This window comes from Oncorhynchus masou, unplaced genomic scaffold (genome assembly GCF_036934945.1).
Source record: "Oncorhynchus masou masou isolate Uvic2021 unplaced genomic scaffold, UVic_Omas_1.1 unplaced_scaffold_1567, whole genome shotgun sequence".
Lineage (NCBI taxonomy): Eukaryota > Metazoa > Chordata > Actinopteri > Salmoniformes > Salmonidae > Oncorhynchus > Oncorhynchus masou.
Window position 1 is genome coordinate 22,501 of NW_027005731.1, and position 20,364 is coordinate 42,864.

The following is a 20,364-nucleotide window of genomic DNA, read 5'->3' on the forward strand; positions in this document are numbered from 1 at the left end:
GAGCCTGAAAATTTGGATTTAATGAGAATTTCTATCTGCTGTCTGACGATCTGACTGAGCGGGAGAGAGAGAGGAGAGAGAGAGAGAGAGAGGAGAGAGAGAGAGAGAGAGAGAGAGAGGGGAGAGAGACAGAGACAAAGGGAGAGAGAGAGAAATGAAAAATCTTGATTTAAACACTTCGAAATCATCAGAATTAACCTCAGCTATAATTAGCCTACGGAAGAAAAGAGTGAAGCAGAAAGGAAGTTACTGGAATAAAGACAAATTTCCCAATTCAACCTCATCTGTGTAAAATGAAAGAAAAATACACTGATAAGTGGGCAGGAGTTAATGTTAGGAACTCCTCAACACGAACCAAAAGGGTACGCTGGGCTCTCCCGAAATCAAAACCAATAATGGAAAATAATGGAAAGCTAGCTTCATGTCTCCTTCCCGTTTCAACCCTGAACCTGATCCTAACCCTGACCCCGATCCTAACCCTGACCCTGACCCTGACCCTGAACCTGACCCTAACTCTAACCCTGATCCTAACTCTAACCCTGATCCTAACCCTAACCCTGACCCTAACCCTGACTCTGACACTGACCCTGACCCTGACCCTAACCCTAACCCTGACCCTGACCCTGACCCTGACCCTGACCCTGATCCTAACTCTGACTCTGACACTGATCCTAACCCTAACCCTAACCCTAACCCTAACCCTAACCCTAACCCTAACCCTAACCCTGACCCTGGCCCTGATCCTAACCCTGATCCTAACCCTAACCCTAACCCTATAACCCTGACCCTGACCCTGATCCTACCCCTGACCCTAACCCTGACCTAATCCTGATCCTAACCCTAACCCTGACCCTGACCCTGATCCTAACCCTAACCCTGACCCTGACCCTGATCCTAACCCTGATCCTAACCCTGACCCTGACCCTGATCCTAACCCTAACCCTGACCCTGACCCTGATCCTAACCCTGATCCTAACCCTGACCCTGACCCTGATCCTAACCCTAACCCTGACCCTGACCCTGATCCTAACCCTGATCCTAACCCTGACCCTGACCCTGATCCTAACCCTAACCCTGACCCTGACCCTGATCCTAACCCTGACCCTGACCCTGATCCTAACCCTGATCCTGACCCTAACCCTAACCCTAACCCTAACCCTGACCCTGATCCTAACCCTGATCCTGACCCTAACCCTAACCCTGACCCTGACCCTGATCCTAACCTTGACCCTGACCCTTACGATTCTTGATGCATATATTTTTTGCCTATGGACCTATGCGTCATATCCTGTCTTTTCACACAGCTAATTAAAAAGTGACAGCACTTTACACAAAGGAAATAGCCAAAAGAAAACACTGATGATGTCATAATGATATCATGTTAATAATCCTAAATATTTAGTGGTTGAACACCTGTGATATTCAGTTGTATCATTAACACTACTGTCCCAGCCCTAGTTACATTCATACAGACACACACACACACACACACGCACGCACGCACACACACGCACGCACGCACGCACGCACGCACACACACACACATACTGTGAAGATATAAGCATGTTTTCCCACGTTTAATTAGCTGATATTTAACTGTGGGAAAAGTAACAAAATCAAAGTCTGGGAGGTGTGCTACTTTTCATTTGTGAATGCTGTTAGGTTAAAAGTCTACAAGATACAAGATTGTGTGTGTGTTTGCGTGTTGTGTGTGTAAGCATGCCTGACTGTCTCTCTCTCTCTGTGTGTGTGTGTGTGTGTGTGTGTGTGTGCGCATTTGTGTGTGTGTGCTTGCATTTGTGTGTGTGTGTGTGTGTGTGCGCATTTGTGTGTGTGTGTGCGCATTTGTATGTGTGTGTGTGCTTGTGTGTGTTTGTGTGGTATGAAATTGACTGTATTGTCCTCCATAATGCGACCATCTGTTGAATGAGCCATACTTGGTAAGTTGACATCAACAGACAGGGTGTGTGTGTGAATGTGTGTCTATGAAAGTGTAAGTGCTTATTTTTGTATGTGTGTCGTGCATGTGTGTGTGTGTGTGTAATGTTTTAAGAAAATCCCCCCCAAAAAGTAAGAGAGAAGAATAACAAATAATTAAAGAGCAGTAAATAACAGTAAGTAACAGTAAATAGCAATAGCGAGGCTCTATACAGAGGGTACCAATACAGAGTCATGTGTCAATGTGCGGGGGCACCGGTGTCGAGGTAATTGAGGTAATTATGTACATGTAGGTAGAGTTCATAAAGTGGCTATGCATAGATAATAACAGAGAGTAGCAGCAGCAATGCAAATAGTCTGGGTAGCCATTTGATTAGCTGTTCAGGAGTCTTATAGCTTGGGGGGGGGACAGGGAGTGCTTCTCACGGTCTCCCTAATCTTGGGGGAGGACAGGGAGTGCTTCTCACGGTCTCCCTAATCTTGGGGGAGGAGAGGGAGTGCTTCTCACGGTCTCCCTAATCTTGGGGGAGGAGAGGGAGTACTTCTCACGGTCTCCCTAATCTTGGGGGAGGACAGGGAGTGCTTCTCACGGTCTCCCTAATCTTGGGGGAGGACAGGGAGTGCTTCTCACGGTCTCCCTAATCTTGGGGGAGGACAGGGAGTGCTTCTCACGATCTCCCTAATCTTGGGGGAGGACAGGGAGTGCTTCTCACGGTCTCCCTAATCTTTGTCGGCTGGGTAGTGATACAGTATGTGCGTAGGATACCTACTGTTTGTGTGTGACGGCATGTGCGTAAGGAGCCAGTATAAAATGGATGGTTTTGTACAACAGGGTAGCGCTCTCGTGAATAAACATTTGACTATTGTAGGCTGGGCCTCTGTCTGTTTTCATTTCAACCAGTATCTTACAAATTCTGGGTTGCAGACTGAGTACGTAATTGAAGTTCAGCTTATGAACATTGAGAACATTATTCTCTTAACAGTGCTACAGGTCGGTAGTCATTTAGGCAGTTTACCTTAGTGTTCTTGGGCACAGAGACTATGGTGGTCTGCTTGAAACATGTTGGTATTACAGACTTGGACAGGGAGAGGTTGAAAATGTCAGTGAAGACACTTGTCAGTTGGTCAGCGCATGCTCGGAGTACACAACCTGGTAAACCGCCTGGGACTGCGGCCTTGTGAATGTTGACCTGTTTAAAGGCCTTACTCACACCGGCTGCGGAGAGAGTGATCACACAGTCGTCCGGAACAGCTGATGCTCTCATGCGTGTATCAGTGTTATATGCCTTGGAGCTAGCATAGAAGTTATTTAGCTTGTCTGGTAGGCTCGTGTTACTGGGCAGCTCTCGGCTGTGCTTCCATTTGTAGTCTGTAAAGGTTTGCAAGCCCTGCCACATCCGACGAGCATCGGAGCCGGTGTAGTACGATGGCTTCCATGGCTTCTGGTTGGGGTAGGTACGTATGGTCACTGTGGGGACGTTCATCCTGGATGCACTTATTGATGAAGCCAGTGACTGATGTGGTGTACTCCTCAATGCCATCTGAAGAATCTCGGAACATATTCCAGTCTGTGATAGCAAAACAGTCCTGTAGTTTAGCATCTGCTTCATCTGACCACATTTTATAGACCTAGTCACTGGTGCTTTCTGCTTACATTTTTTTGCGTGTAAGTAGGATTCAGGAGGATAGAGTTATGGTCAGATTTGCCAAATGGAGGGCGAGGGAGAGCTTTGTACGCATCTCTGTGTGTGGAGTAAAGATGGTCTCGATTTTTTTCCCTTCTGGTTGCACATGTAATATGCTGATAGAAATTACGTAAAACTGATTTAAGGTTCCCTGCATTAAAGTCCCCGGCCACTAGGAGCACCGCCTCTGGATGAGCGTTTTCCTGTTTGCTTATGGTGGAATACAGCTCATTGAGTGCTGTTTTAGTGCCAGCCCCGGTCTGTGGTGGTATGTAGACAGCTATGAAGAATACAGATGAAAAGTCTCTAGGTAGATAGTGTGGTCTACAGCTTATCATGAGTTACTCCCTCAGGCGAGCAACACCTTGAGACTTCCTTAGATATCATGTGTGTGCCATTCAGAGGGTGAATGGGCAAGAGAAAACATATAAGTGCCTCAGAACGGTGTATGGTAGTATGTGCCAGGTGCGCAGGTATGAGATTGTGTCAAGAACTGCAATGCTGCAGGGTTTTTTTATTTTTATTTTTTTATTTCACCTTTATTTAACCAGGTAGGCTAGTTGAGAACAAGTTCTCATTTGCAACTCCGACCTGGCCAAGATAAAGCATAGCAGTGTGAACAGACAACAACACAGAGTTACACATGGAGTAAACAATTAACAAGTCAATAACACAGTAGAAAAAAAATGTCTATATACATTGTGTGCAAAAGGCATGAGGAGGTAGGCAAATAATTACAATTTTGCAGATTAACACTGGAGTGATAAATGATCAGATGGTCATGTACAGGTAGAGATATTGGTGTGCAAAAGAGAAGAAAAGTAAATAAATTCGTTCCAGTCACAGGCAGCAGAGAACTGGAACGAAAGGCGGTGTTGGCTTTAGGGATGATCAGTGAGATACACCTGCTGGAGCGCGTGCTACGGCTGGGTGTTGCCATCGTGACCAGTGAACTGAGATAAGGCGGAGCTTTACCTAGCATGGACTTGTAGATGACCTGGAGCCAGTGGGTCTGGCGATGAATATGTAGCGAGGGCCAGCCGACTAGAGCATACAGGTCGCAGTGGTGGGTGGTATAAGGTGCTTTAGTAACAAAACGGATGGCACTGTGATAAACTGCATCCAGTTTGCTGAGTAGAGTGTTGGAAGCTATTTTGTAGATGACATCGCCAAAGTCGAGGATTGGTAAGATAGTCAGTTTTACTAGGGTAAGTTTGGCGGCGTGAGTGAAGGAGGCTTTGTTGCAGAATAGAAGGCCGACTCTAGATTTGATTTTAGATTGGAGATGTTTGATATGAGTCTGGAAGAAGAGTTTACTGTCTAGCCAGACACCTAGGTACTTATAGATGTCCACATATTCTAGGTCGGAACCATCCCGGGTGGTGATGCTAGTCGGGCGTGCTGGTGCAGGCAGCGAACGGTTGAAAAGCATGCATTTGGTTTTACTAGCATTTAAGAGCAGTTGGAGGCCACGGAAGGAGTGTTGTATGGCATTGAAGCTCGTTTGGAGGTTAGATAGCACAGTGTCCAAGGACGGGCCGGAAGTATACAGAATGGTGTCGTCTGCGTAGAGGTGGATCAGGGAATCGCCCGCAGCAAGAGCAACATCATTGATATATACAGAGAAAAGAGTCGGCCCGAGAATTGAACCCTGTGGCACCCCCATAGAGACTGCCAGAGGACCGGACAGCACGCCCTCCGATTTGACACACTGAACTCTGTCTGCAAAGTAGTTGGTGAACCAGGCAAGGCAGTCATCAGAAAAACCGAGGCTACTGAGTCTGCCGATAAGAATATGGTGATTGACAGAGTCGAAAGCTTTGGCAAGGTCGATGAAGACGGCTGCACAGTACTGTCTTTTATCGATGACGGTTATGATTCCGTTTAGTACCTTGAGCGTGGCTGAGGTGCACCCGTGACCGGCTCGGAAACCAGATTGCACAGCGGTGGGATTCGAGATGGTCAGTGACCTGTTTGTTGACTTGGCTTTCAAAGACCTTAGATAGGCAGGGCAGGATGGATATAGGTCTGTAACAGTTTGGGTCCAGGGTGTCTCCCCCTTTGAAGAGGGGGATGACTGCGGCAGCTTTCCAATCCTTGGGGATCTCAGACGATAAGAAAGAGAGGTTGAACAGGCTGGTAATAGGGGTTGCGACAATGGCGGCGGATAGTTTCAGAAATAGAGGGTCCAGGTTGTCAAGACCAGCTGATTTGTACGGGTCCAGGTTTTGCAGCTCTTTCAGAACATCTGCTATCTGGATTTGGGTAAAGGAGAACCTGGAGAGGCTTGGGCGAGTAGCTAAGGGGGGGGGGGGGGGGGTTGGCCGAGGTTGGAGTAGCCAGGAGGAAGCCGATAAGAAATGCTAGCTGAAGTTTTCGATAATCATGGATTTATCGGTGGTGACCGTGTTACCGAGCCTCAGTGCAGTGGGCAGCTGGGAGGAGGTGCTCTTGTTCTCCATGGACTTCACAGTGTCCCAGAACTTTTTGGAGTTAGAGCTACAGGATGCAAGTTTCTGCCTGAAGAAGCTGGCCTTTGCTTTCCCTACTGACTGCGTGTATTGGTTCCTGACTTCCCTGAACAGTTGCATATCGCGGGGACTATTCGATGCTATTGCAGTCCACCACAGGATGTTTTTGTGCTGGTCGAGGGCAGTCAGGTCTGGAGTGAACCAAGGGCTATATCTGTTCTTAGTTTTGCATTTTTTGAACGGAGCATGCTTATCTTAAATGGTGAGGAAGTTACTTTTACAGAATGACCAGGCATCCTCAACTGACGGGATGAGGTCAATGTCGTTCCAGCATATCCGGGCCGGGTCGATTAGAAAGGCCTGCTCACAGAAGTGTTTTAGGGAGCGTTTGACAGTGATGAGGGGTGGTCGTTTGACTGCGGATCCGTAGCGGATGCAGGCAATGAGGCAGTGATCGCTGAGATCCTGGTTGAAGACAGCGGAGATGTATTTGGAGGGCCAGTTGGTCAGGATGACGTCTATGAGGGTGTCCTTGTTTACAGATTTAGGGTTGTACCTGGCGGGTTCCTTGATGATTTGTCTGAGATTGAGGGCACTTAGCTTAGATTGTAGGACTGCCGGGGTGGTAAGCATATCCCAGTTTAGGTCACCTAACAGAACAACAGAACTCTGAAGCTAGATGGGGGCAATCAATTCACAAATGGTGTCCAGGGCACAGCTGGGAGCTGAAGGGGGTCGGTAGCAGGTGAGAGACTTATTTCTGGAGAGAGTAATTTTTAAAATTAGTAGTTTGAACTGTTTGGGTATGGACCTGGAAAGTATGACATTAATTTGCAGGCTATCTCTGTTTCCCGTGTGTATCAAGAATGGTCCACCACCCAAAAGGACATCCAGCCAAATTGACACAACTTTGTGAAGCATTGGAGTCAACAAGGGCCAGAATCCCTGTGAAATGCTTTCAACACCTTGTTGAGTCAATGTCCTGACGAACTGAGGCTGTTCTGAGGGCAAAAGGGTGTGCAGCTCAATATTAAGGTGTTCATAATGTTTTGTACACTCAGTGTATAGCACCCACTTATAGCCGCCTTGTGGCAGCCATTTTGTACTTGAACACTCACCACACATCCTCTACCAAAGTGGAGAGGTGAGGAGAGTATTGAAACCGATACTACCAATATTCTCTTGCACTTCAGTTCTCCCTCTCTCCTCCTGTCTTTCAGTTCTCCCTCTCTCCTCCTGTCTTTCAGTTCTCCCTCTCTCCTCCTGTCTTTCAGTTCTCCCTCTCTCCTCCTGTCTTTCAGTTCTCCCTCTCTCCTCCTGTCTTTCTGTTATCCCTCTCTCCTCCTGTCTTTCTGTTATCCCTCTCTCCTCCTGTCTTTCAGTTCTCCCTCTCTCCTCCTGTCTTTCAGTTCTCCCTCTCTCCTCCTGTCTTTCTGTTCTCCCTCTCTCCTCCTGTCTTTCAGTTCTCCCTCTCTCCTCCTGTCTTTCAGTTCTCCCTCTCTCCTCCTGTCTTTCTGTTATCCCTCTCTCCTCCTGTCTTTCTGTTATCCCTCTCTCCTCCTGTCTTTCTGTTATCCCTCTCTCCTCCTGTCTTTCTGTTATCCCTCTCTCCTCCTGTCTTTCAGTTCTCCCTCTCTCCTCCTGTCTTTCTGTTATCCCTCTCTCCTCCTGTCTTTCAGTTCTCCCTCTCTCCTCCTGTCTTTCAGTTCTCCCTCTCTCCTCCTGTCTTTCAGTTTTCCCTCTCTTCTATCGTTTTTTGGTTATCCCCTTCTTCTCCTGTGCATTTTAGAAACTTATCCTATCTGACACTTACTGTCCTCCTCTTCCATTCCTCACCATCCTGTTCTTTACATGGATCGAGTTTCACCTTCAGTCACAGAGTGAATTCAAGTCAATTGCTGTTCATGGTTCTCAGTACAGCTTCTCTCAGTCCATCTTGTTTCTTTCTTTCTTTCTTTGTTTCTTTCTCTTACCTCAGTTACTCTTTCTTCTCATGCGTCGCTAAACCAAACTGTCAGACCTCGTCTCCTCTCTTTCGTTCTTCATCCATCATTCCATTCCCCTTCCTTTTCCTGTCTCTACTTCCCTCCTCCTTCCGTCCACCGTCTCGCTCGCTTTCTCTTTACTTTCCCTGCTGTCTATCTCACATCACTCGTTCTCTCTCGTTGTCTACCTCTTGTTCTCTGTCCTTCACTTGCCTCCCTTCCATCCTCTCCCTCCCAACCTTCTCTGTCTTCCAGCTCATATCTGTCTACATTTATCAGTCTGCAAGGGCCTGGGTGTGCAACAGTGTATGACTGGGCTTGACGAGCTACCTTTCCCCTCTCAAGATTGCTCCCTCCCTCCCTCCCTCCCTCCCTCCCTCCCTCCCTCCCTCCCTCCCTTGCTTTTCTACTGGATGCTTTTTAGCTCATATCTGTTCACATCACGTCATGTTCCTGAGGAGGGGGTGGAGCCCAGCGGCTGATTGGGTACTCCCTCCCTCTCTACCTCCCTCTCTCCCTCACTCATCTCTCCTCCCTTCCAAGTTTGACTAGACATGACTAGCTACCTTCCTGCTCACGACTCTCTCACCCTGCCCTCTATCCTCCTCCCCCTCCTTCCCCTCCCTCTTCTCTTTCTTCCTCTCCCTCTTTCTATTCCCCTCCCTCCCTAGTTGGTTCTTAGCTCGTATCTGTTCACATTTGTCAGCTCTGGGAGGCTCCAGAAGGAGGGGGTGGCAGGCCGCCGTTTGACCGGGTTTGCCCCCCCGTCATTGGGCAAGCCGAGGCTGAGCCCTGGGGGGCTCTGGATGTCGGTCTGGATTGTCTTCACGCAGTAAAAACCCAGACAGTAATTGCCTGGTGAGGGGCTCCGTGATGGGGCCCATGGCAGCTGGTGGGTGGATAAGGCACACCAATTAAGAAAACAGAAGAGAGGAAGTAGAGGGGAAAAAAACGTATCTCTCTCTCGCTTTCATGACGTCTCTCTCTCTCTGTCTCTCTGACTCTCTCTCTCTCTCTTATTTTTTTTTACAGTGGTCCTCACCGTGCAGTGTGTCATCATCCTAACGATGAGAAAGGCTTTGAAAGTTTTCAGGAAGGGAGGAGATAGGAAAGAAATGCATGGATTTTAGTTTTACATTTGGGCAGTCATGAGTGAAAGAAAGAAAGAAAGAAAGAATAGACACACACACCAAAGAGCACCCAGTACATCCTATCTTTTAAAAAATATATATTTATTTAACAAGGCAAGTCAGTTATGAACTAATTCTTATTTTCAATGATGGCCTGGTTCTTCGGCATTTAAGCCTCCCCTTTTTTCCTCCAAACATAATGATGGTCATTATGGCCAAACTGTTCTATTTTTGCTTCATCAGATCAGAGGACATTTCTCCCAAAAGTACGATCTTTGTCCCCATGTGCAGTTGCAAACCGTATTCTGGCTTTTTATGGTGGTTTTGGAGCAGTGCCTTCTTCCTTGCTGAGCGGCCTTTCATGTTATGTCGATATAGGACTCGTTTTACTGTGGATATAGATACTTTTGTACCTGTTTCCTCCAGCATCTTCACAAGTTCCTTTGCTGTTGTTCTGAGATTGATTTGCCCTTTTCTCACCAATGTACGTTCATCTCTAGGAGACAGAATGCGTCTCCTTCCTGAGTGGTATGATGGCTGCGCGGTCCTATGGTATGTATACTTACGTACTATTGTTTGTACAGATGAACGCGTCTCCTACCTGAGCGGTATGACGGCTGCGTGGTCCCATGGTGTTTATACTTACGTACTATTGTTTGTACAGATGAACGTGGCACCTTCAGGCGTTTGAAAATTACTCCCAAGGATCAACCAGACTTGTGGAGGTCTTGGCTGATATCTTTTGATTTTCCCATGATGTCAAGCAAAGAGGCATTGAGTTTGAAGGTAGGCCTTGAAATGCATCCACAGGTACACCTCCAATTGACTGGAATGAAGCTTCTAAAGCCATGACATAATTTTTGAGAATTGTTCAAGCTGTTTAAAGGCACAGTCAACTTAGTGTATGGAAACATCTGACCCACTGGAATTGTGATACAGTGAAATCATCAAATCAAATCAAATGTATTTATATAGCCCTTCGTGCATCAGTTGATATCTCAAAGTGCTGTACAGAAACCCAACCTAAAACCCCAAACAGCAAGCAATGCAGGTGTAGAAGCACAGTGGCTAGGAAAAACTCCCTAGAAAGGCCAAAACCTAGAAACCTAGAGAGGAACCAGGCTATGTGGGGTGGCCAGTCCTCTTCTGGCTGTGCCGGGTGGAGATTATAACAGAACATGGCCAAGATGTTCAAATGTTCACAAATGACCAGCATGGTCCAATAATAATAAGGCAGAACTGTTGAAACTGGAGCAGCAGCACGGCCAGGTGGACTGGGGACAGCAAGGAGTCATCATGTCAGGTAGTCCTTAGGCATGGTCCTAGGGCACAGGTCCTCTGAGAGAGAGAAAGAAAGAGAGAAAGAGAGAATTAGAGAGAGCACACTTAAATTCACACAGGACACCGAATAGGACAGGAGAAGTACTCCAGATATAACAAACTGACCCAAGCCCCCCGACACATAAACTACTGCAGCATAAATACTGGTAAAAAATAAGATAAAAAATCTGTCTGTAAACAATTGTTGGAAAAATCACTTGTGTCATGCACAAAGTAAATGTCTTAACCGACTTGCCAAAACTATAGTTTGTTAACAACAAATTTGTGGAGTGGTTGAAAAACAAGTTAATGACACCAACCTAAGTGTATGTAAACATCTGACTTCAACTGTATACAAGGGGATACCGGTACAGAGTCAATGTGTGGCGGCACCGCTTAGTTGAGGGAGTATGTACACGTAGGTAGAGTTATTAAAGTGACTATGCATAGATGTTAACAGAGACTGGCAGTGGTGTGGAGAGGGGGGGGATTGCAGATAGTCTGAGTAGCCATTTGACTAGATGTTCAGGAGTCTTATGACTTGGGGGTAGAAGCTGTTTAAAAGCATCTTGGACCTAGACTTGGCACTCCGGTACCGCTTGCCGTGTGGTAGCAGAGAGAACAGTCTATGACTAAGGTGGCTGGAGTATTTGACCATTTATAGGGCCTTCCTCTGACACTGCCTGGTACTGAGGTCCTGGATGGCAAGAAGCTTGGACCCAGTTATGCACAGGGCCACAGGATGCCGAGCAGTTGCCATACCAGGCAGTGATGTAACCCATGAAGATGCTCTCGGTGGTGAAGCTGTAGAACCTTTTGAGGATCTGTGGACCCATGCCAAATCTTTTCAGTTTCCTGAGGGGGGAATAGGTTTTGTCATGCTTGCTTCACGACTGTCTTGGTGTGCTTGGACCATGTTAGTTTGTTGGTGATGTGGACACCAAGGAACTTGTAGCTCTCAACCTTCTCCGATTGCAGCCCCGTCGATGACAATGGGGGTGTGCACGGTCCTCCTTTTCCTGTAGTCCACAATCATCTCCTTTGTATTGACCACGTTGAGGGAGAGGTTGTTGTCCTGGCACCACATGGCCAGGTCTCTGACCTCCTCCCTACAGGATGTCTCATTGTTGTTGGTGATCAGGCCTACCACTGTTGTGTCATCAACAAATTTAATGATGGTGTTGAAGTTGTGCCTGGCGGTGCAGTCATGAGTGAACAAGGAGTACAGGAGTGGGCTGAGCATGCACCCTTGAGGGGCCCCGTGTTGAGGATCAGCGTGGCGGATGTGTTGATACCTACCCTTACCACCTGGGGTTGGCCCGTCAAGTCCAGGAACCAGTTGCAGAGGGAGGTATTTAGTCCCAGGATCCTTACCTTATTGATGCGCTTTGAGGGCGCTATGGTGTTGAACGCTGAGCTGTAGTCAATGAATAGCATTCTCACATAGGTGTTCCTTATGTCCAGGTGGGAAAGGGCAGTGTGGAGCGCAATAGAGATTGCATCATCTGTGGATCTGTTGGGGAGATATGCAAATTGGAGTAGGGTTTTGGAATGATGGTGTTGATGTGAGCCATGACCAGCCTTTCAAAGCACTTCATGGCTACAGACGTGAGTGCTACGGGTCGGTAGTCTTTTAGGCAGGTTACCTTAGTGTTCTTGGGCACAGGCACTATGGTGGTCTGCTTAAAACATGTTGTTATTACAGACTCGGACAGGGAGAGGTTGAACATGTCAGTGAAGACACTTACTAGTTGGTCAGCGCATGCTCGCAGTACACGTCCTGATAATCTGTCTGCCCTGCGGCCTTGTGAATGTTGACCTGTCTAAAGGTCTTACTCACATCGGCTACGGAGAGCGAGATCACACAGTCTTCCAGTACAGATGTTTCAGTGTTATTTGCCTTGGAGCGAGCATAGAAATATTTTAGCTTGTCTGGTAGGCTCGTGTCACTGGGCAGCTCTCGGCTGTGCTTCCATTTGTAGTCTGTAATGGTTTGCAAGCCCTGCCACACCCAACGAGCATTGTATTGACGCTTTGCCTGCTTGATGGTTCGTCAGAGTGCATAGCGGTATTTCTTATAAGCTTCCTGGTTTGAGTCCCACTCCTTGAAAGTGGCAGCTCTAGACATTAGCTCAGTGCGGATGCTGCCTGTAATCCATGGCTTCTGGTTGGGGTATGTATGTACGGTCACTGTGGGGACGTCGTCATCGATGCACTTATTGATGAAGTCGGTGACAGATATGGTGTTGTCCTCAATGCCATTGGGAGGAATCCCAGAACATTTTCCAGTCTGTGCTAGCAAAACAGTCCAGTATCTTAGCATCTGCTTCATCTGACCACTTTTTTATTGATCTAGTCACTGGTGCTTCATGCTCTAATTTTTGCTATGAAGCAAGAATCAGGAGGATGGAATTATGGTCAGATTTGCCAAATGGAGGACGACGGAGAGCTTTGTGTGCATCTCTGTGTGTGGAGTATAGGTGGTCCAGAGTTATTTTCCCTCTGGTTGCACATTTTTTAACATGCTGATAGAAATTTGGTAAAACTGATTTAAGTTTCCCTGCATTTACGTCCCCGGCTACTAGGAGCGCCGCCTCTGGGGAGTGTTTTCTTGTTTGCTTATGGCGGAATACAGCTATTTCAATGCTGTCTTGTTGCCAACCTCTGAATGAGGTGGTATGTAAACAGCTATGAAGAATAAAGATGAGAACTCTCTCGGTAGGTATTGTGGTCTAAGCTTATCATGATATACTCAGGCGAGCAATAGCTTGAGACTTCCTTGGATTTCGTGCACCAGCTGTTGTTTACAAAAATACATAGTCCGCTGCCCCTATTCTTACAGACGCTGCTGTTCTATCCTGCCGGTACATCGTATATCCAGGCAGCTGTGTGTCTATATTGTCGTCGTTCAGCCAAGACTCCGTGAAGCATAAGATGTTACAGGTCCCACCTGGCCAACATCCGTTTAAAGTTGCAGAGCGCCAAATTCAAAATGTAAGAATACACATAATAAGCATTCATAAAATATACAAGTGTTATACATCGGTTAACTTCTTAGAGATAGGGGGCGCTCTTTTAATTTTTGGATAAAAAAACGTTCCCGTTTTAAACAAGATATTTTTTCACGAAAAGATGCTCGACTATGCATGTAATTGACAGCTTTGGAAAGAAAACACTCTGCTGTTTCCAAAACTGCAAAGATATTATCTGTGAGTGCCCCAGAACTAATGCTACAGGCGAAACCAAGATGAAATTTTATACAGGAAATGGTCCAGATTTTGAATGCGCTGTGTTCCAATGTCTCCTTATATGGCTGTGAATGCGCAAGGAATGAGCCTGCACTTTCTGTCGTTTCCCCAAGGTGTCTACAGCATTGTGACGTATTTGTAGGCATATCATTGGAAGATTGACCATAAGAGACTACATTTCCCAGGTGTCTGCCCGGTGTCCTCCTCCAAAATTATTGCGTAATCTCCAGCTCCATGTGCGTTTCAATTTGCTTCAGAGGAGAAAGCCAACTGCCACGAATGATTTATCATCGATAGATATGTGAAAAACACCTTGAGGATTGATTCTAAACAACGTTTGCCATGTTTCTGTCGATATTATGGAGTTAATTTGGGAAAAAGTTTGCGTTGTAATGACTTAATTTTCTTCTTTTTTTTACCCAAACGTGATGAACAAAACGGAGCGATTTGGCATACACAAATAATCTTCTTTGAAAAACTGAACATTTGCTATCTAACTGAGAGTCTCTTCATTGAAAACATCTGAAGTTCTTCAAAGGTAAATGATTTTATTTGAATGCTTTTCTTGTTTTTGTGAAAATGTTGCCGGCTGAATTCTAGGCTTATTGCTATGCTAGCTATCAATACTCTTACACAAATGCTTGTTTAGCTATAGTTCAATATAATATTTTGAAAATCTGAGAACACAGTGTTGTTAACAAAAGTCTAAGCTTGAGAGCAAATATATTTATTTCATTTCATTTGCGATTTTCATGAATAGTTAACGTTGCGTTATGCTAATGAGCTTGAGGCTATACATAGGATCCCGGATACGGAATTGCTCGTCGCATGAAGTTAAAGATGAAGTTCTTGCTAATCCAGGCGCTGTGTCAGATTTCAAAAAGGCTTTACGGTGAAAGCATACCATGCGATTATCTGAGGACAGCGCCCGGTGTAAGAAAGCATACAACCAGCCACTAAAGTTATTAAAGTCAGAAATAGCGAAACAATTAATCACTTACCTTTGATGATCTTCATATGGTTGCACTCACAAGACTCCCAGTTACACAGTAAATGTTTGTTTTGTTCGATAAAGTCCCTATTTATGTCCCAAAAACTCTATTTTGTTGGTGCGTTTTGTTCAGTAATCCAATGGCTCCAAGGCGGTCACAGCAGGCAGACGAATACATACTAAAAGTACCGGTACAATTTGTTGAAATATGTCAAACGATGTTTATAATTAATCCTCAGGTTGTTTATTGTCTGTATAATCAATAATATTTCAACCAGACAATACCGTTTTCAATAGAAAGGAAAGATAACAAACGGTGCTCGAATCAGGTGAGTGGCGCACTTCACCCACCACCCCTCTGACCAAAATGGCTGTTTACTCGTCATTTTTCAAAATAAAAGCCTGAAACCATGTCTAAAGACTGTTGACATCTAGTGAAAGCCATAGGAACTGCAATTTGATTCCTAACCCAGGCATCCCAGGCATCCTAACCTATGCACTGAGTTGAAAAACAGCCACGTGAAAATAATTCCACTTCCTGGATGGATTTTTCTCAGGTTTTCACCTGCCATATCAGTTCTGTTACACTCACATACATTATTTTAACAGTTTTGGAAACTTTAGAGTGTTTTCATCCTATATACATATCCTAGCTTCAATGCCTGAGTAACAGGCAGTTTACTTTGGGCACCTTTTCATCCGAAGGTGAAAATACTGCCCCCTACCCAGGAGAGGTTAATGTCCCGTTGGTAGGTTAATCTTCCCCGTAACTCATTGATTTCATTGTCTAAAGATTGCACGTTTGCTAGCAGAATTGAGGGAAGTGGGGGTTTATTCGATCTTAGTATACGTTATCAGCAGTTTCATTAATGTCAGGAAAGAAAGGTCATGTTTTATCTCATGTGTTTTTTGCCAACTTCTGTGAAGACTACAAGCATGAGAAAGGGTTTAATGAGCGCTATTGAATGCATTTATGTTTCCCCTTTACATCTTAATCTTAATCTTAATTATCAATTACTTCAACAGCTTGAAACTGTCCACTACTGGAAGTGCTCCCTGGTACCCAGATTTATAGAAAGATATTATTAGACGGTGTAAATGGGTCTATCAAAAATCTGTATTTTTAAGAATGTATTGCTTCTTCTGCCTGGCATGAACAGTCAGCGATCTTATTGTAACTATAGCAATTGACTAGACTGTTGTTGTAACCGTTGCCGTTTTCAACACCGCATGGCAACAAACACTGGAGTTGTCTGAAGGGCATCGCCAAGTAAACACACCCAAACTTTATTGTTCTGGTGAGTAAACACATACACACAGGCACACACTTAGGCATACACACAGGCACAAGCACACACAAACAGGTACACAGGCACACACTTAGGTATACACACAGGCACACACAAACAGGTACACAGGCACACACAAACAGGTACACAGGCACACACAAACAGGTACACAGGCACACACAAACAGGTACACAGGCACACACAAACAGGTACACAGGCACACACAAACAGGTACACAGGCACACGCACTTCACCCACCACCACCATTATCTCCTCACCAGCAAGAGTACTAGAGAGGAAGAGGAGGAGGAGGGAGGAGGGGTGGAGGAGGAGGAGTAGGAGAAGGAGAGGAGAAAGGGTGAGGAGGGGATGAAGAGGAAAGGAGGAAGGAGGAGAGGAGGAGGAGATTAGGAGAAGGAGAGGAGAGGAGAAAGGAGGAGGGGAGGAGAAGGAGGAAGGAAGGAGGCAGGAGGAGAGGAGAAAGGTTGAAGAGGAGGAGGAGGCGAGGAGAAAGGAGGAAGAATAGAAGAGGAGGAAGGAGGGGGAGGAGGTTAGGGAAAATATGATTTTGAATTTTTACTCAATAGTTGGTCCCCAAAAAGTTGGTCTCCACAAGTATAGTAAGTATCGTAAGACATACAGTAGTTGTGTGTCTGTCTATGTGTGTGTGTGTGTCTGTGTGTGTAAACCAGGAGTTTACTGTCGACCAGCCACAATAACAAATAGGTGTGGTCACTCTGTCTGTGATAGATGACTCAGATTAAATCTAAACACACACACAGACACTTTCATTTTTGCCCGAACTTTCCGTTCTTCTGCCGCCGCACACATTTCCTCCTCTCCTCCTTTATCCACTTCACCATGTAATCTGTCTCCCTTCCCCTACAGTACCAGAGTCAATTCACTACCCATGTTGTCTCTTTCCTCTTCCTCTCATCTCATTCTCACAGTTTGCTGGTCTTGTCGTGATTTGCTTACATTTGTTGTTATCTCATCCAGCTTGTATTCCGTGTTGGCCACACTTGTTTTGCTGTGTGACAACAACAAAGTCCCAAATGACACATTATTCCCTATATAGTGCACTACTTTTGACCAGGGCCCTATGGATAGTAGTGCACTACTTAGGGAATAGGGTGCCATTTGGGACACATACTATTTACACCGTAAAAAAACTCACAGTGTGCAGAGCCCTAAAGAGACACACTACTGCTAACCAACTGACAGCTACTCAGAGAGAGGGAGGAGATAGAAAGAGAGAGAGGGAAGAGAGAGATGCAGACAGAGAGAGAGAGAGAGAGAGTGGAGAGAGCAAGAAGGGAGAGGGAGAGAGAGAAAGGGAGGGAGAGAGAGGGAGAAGGGAGAGACAGAGACAAAGGGAGAGAGAGAGAGAGAGAGAGAAAGTGTGCCATCACAGCAGCAATATTTGTGACCTGTTACCACAAGAAAAGGGCAACCAGTGAAGACGAAACACCATTGTAAATACAACCCATGTTTATGTATTTTCCCTTTTCTACTTTAACTAATTGCACATAATTTGACATTTGAAATGTCTTTATTTGTTTTGTGAGTGAAATGTTTACTGTTTTTTTATTTTTTACATTGTTTATTTAACTTATTTTTATGATCTATTTCACTTGTTTTGGCAATGTAAACATATGTTTCCCATGCCAATAAAGCCCTAAAATTGAAATGTAATTGAGAGAGAGGAGAGAGTCAGAGAGAGAGAAAGGGAGAGAGAGAGAAGAGAGAAAAAAGAGGGAGAGGAGGAGAGAGAAGAGGATGAGTAAACACATATAATTCTCTATCAACTTCCCACAGAGCTTGAGGTAAAACAAGTAGACTTGAGCTAAATACTAAATACTATGGCTGGGGCCCAAGTGGAACCCTGTTACCTTTATAGATCACCTTTTGACCAGTACTGCACTCGTCTCGAAGTCAAAAGTCGAAACCTTCCCAGTAATAAGGGGAATTCACTCCCTCTAATACACATATAATGATCCCTGGAATATGTAAAGAACGTTTCAGTCAACTCATATTAGATTAGGTATCATTTTCCTATTAAGCACACATAATAAAAAATCCTTGCAATATGCTAGCAACACACAGAGAGCATCATGTCTTGATGCCAGCAGTAACCCCCTCCATCAACTAATACACAGACCTCATCATATTGCAATTACAAATGGAGAGTAGCAGCTCAGAGAGATGGAAGATAACTTATTTGTGAAGACAGATGGCAAATTGTTTCCGCAAACAAAAAACTTGTCCATCAGGGTTCCAACGTGTAGTTATGAGCCCGGCTCAGCGTGTAGTTATGAGCCTGTCTCAGCGTGTAGTTATGAGCCCGGCTCAGCGTGTAGTTCTGAGCGTAGCTCAGCGTGTAGTTATGAGCCCGGCTCGGCGTGTAGTTATGAGCCTGTCTCAGCGTGTAGTTATGAGCCCGGCTCAGCGTGTAGTTCTGAGCCTAGCTCAGCGTGTAGTTATGAGCCCAGCTCAGCGTGTAGTTATGAGCCCAGCTCAGTGTGTCGTTATGAGCCCGGCTCAGCGTGTAGTTATGAGCCCGGCTCAGCGTGTAGTTGTGAGCCCGGCTCAGCGTGTAGTTATGAGCCCGGCTCAGCGTGTAGTTATGAGCCCAGCTCAGCGTGTAGTTATGAGCCTGTCTCAGCGTGTAGTTCTGAGCCCGTCTCAGCGTGTAGTTCTGAGCCCGTCTCAGCGTGTAGTTATGAGCCCGTCTCAGCGTGTAGTTATGAGCCCGGCTCAGCGTGTAGTTATGAGCCCGGCTCAGTGTGTAGTTATGAGTCTAGCTCAGCGTGTAGTTATGAGCCCGGCTCAGCGTGTAGTTATGAGTCTAGCTCAGCGTGTAGTAATGAGCCCGGCTCAGCGTGTAGTTATGAGCCCGGCTCAGCGTGTAGTTATGAGCCCGGCTCAGCGTGTAGTTCTGAGCCCGGCTCAGTGTGTAGTTATGAGCCCGGCTTAGCGTGTAGTTATGAGCCCGGCTCAGCGTGTAGTTATGAGCCCGGCTCAGCGTGTAGTTATGAGCCCAGCTCAGCGTGTAGTTATGAGCCTGTCTCAGCGTGTAGTTCTGAGCCCGTCTCAGCGTGTAGTTCTGAGCCCGTCTCAGCGTGTAGTTATGAGCCCGTCTCAGCGTGTAGTTATGAGCCCGGCTCAGCGTGTAGTTATGAGCCCGGCTCAGCGTGTAGTTATGAGCCCGGCTCAGCGTGTAGTTATGAGTCTAGCTCAGCGTGTAGTAATGAGCCCGGCTCAGCGTGTAGTTATGAGCCCGGCTCAGCGTGTAGTTATGAGCCCAGCTCAGCGTGTAGTTCTGAGCCCGGCTCAGTGTGTAGTTATGAGCCCGGCTTAGCGTGTAGTTATGAGCCCGGCTCAGCGTGTAGTTATGAGCCCGGCTCAGCGTGTAGTTATGAGTCTAGCTCAGCGTGTAGTAATGAGCCCGGCTCAGCGTGTAGTTATGAGCCCGGCTCAGCGTGTAGTTATGAGCCCGGCTCAGCGTGTAGTTCTGAGCCCGGCTCAGCGTGTAGTTATGAGCCCGGCTCAGCGTGTAGTTATGAGCCCGGCTCGGCGTGTAGTTATGAGCCCGGTTCGGCGTGTAGTTATGAGCCCGGCTCAGCGTGTAGTTATGAGTCTAGCTCAGCGTGTAGTAATGAGCCCGGCTCAGCGTGTAGTTGTGAGCCCGGCTCAGCGTGTAGTTGTGAGCCCGGCTCAGAGTGTAGTTATGAGCCCGGCTCAGCGTGTAGTTATGAGCCCGGCTCAGCGTGTAGTTATGAGCCCGGCTCAGCGTGTAGTTGTGCTCAGAACTACATGTGAGTCATTTAACTCAGCCTGTCTGTTTTCAAACGCGTTCCCTTTGTACACACCACACCTGAGAGACAGAAAGGAGGCACACAGTCTCAAACGCGTTCCCTTTGTACACACCACACCTGAGAGACAGAAAGGAGGCACACAGTCTTGTTCAGCTATGCTGTGTGCCTGTGAGTTCAATCAATCAAATGTATTTATAAAGCCCATTTTACATCAGACGATGTCACAAAGTGCTTATACAGAAACCCAGCCTAAAACCCCAAACAGCAAGCAGAGAGAGAGAGAAAGTGAGAGAGAGAGAGAGAGAGAGAGAGAGAGAGAGAGAGAGAGAGAGAGAGAGAGACAGAGAGAGAGAGAGAGAGAGAGAGAGAGAGAGAGAGAGAGAGAGAGAGAGAGAGAGAGAGAGAGAAGAGAGAATTAGATGGAGTGTGCAACCCTTTCTTTCATTTTCACCTAAGATGACATTCCCATGGCATGAGTGAGCACCAGTA

The 20,364-nt window shown here is 46.3% G+C and overlaps 1 protein-coding gene across 1 annotated transcript; it reads left to right on the top strand.

Annotated features, from left to right (window-relative positions):
* The first annotated feature begins 18,262 nt into the window (after positions 1-18,262).
* LOC135531259 (prestalk protein-like) lies at positions 18,263-19,879 on the top strand. The gene has a single exon (XM_064959383.1). The coding sequence runs from the start codon at positions 18,263-18,265 to the stop codon at positions 19,877-19,879; it is 1,617 nt and encodes a 538-aa protein (XP_064815455.1).
* The last annotated feature ends 485 nt before the right edge of the window (positions 19,880-20,364 follow it).

Coding starts and splice junctions, on each gene's coding strand:
- LOC135531259 (XM_064959383.1), top strand. CDS start 18,263: ATGGAAGATAACTTATTTGTGAAGACAGATGGCAAATTGTTTCCGCAA.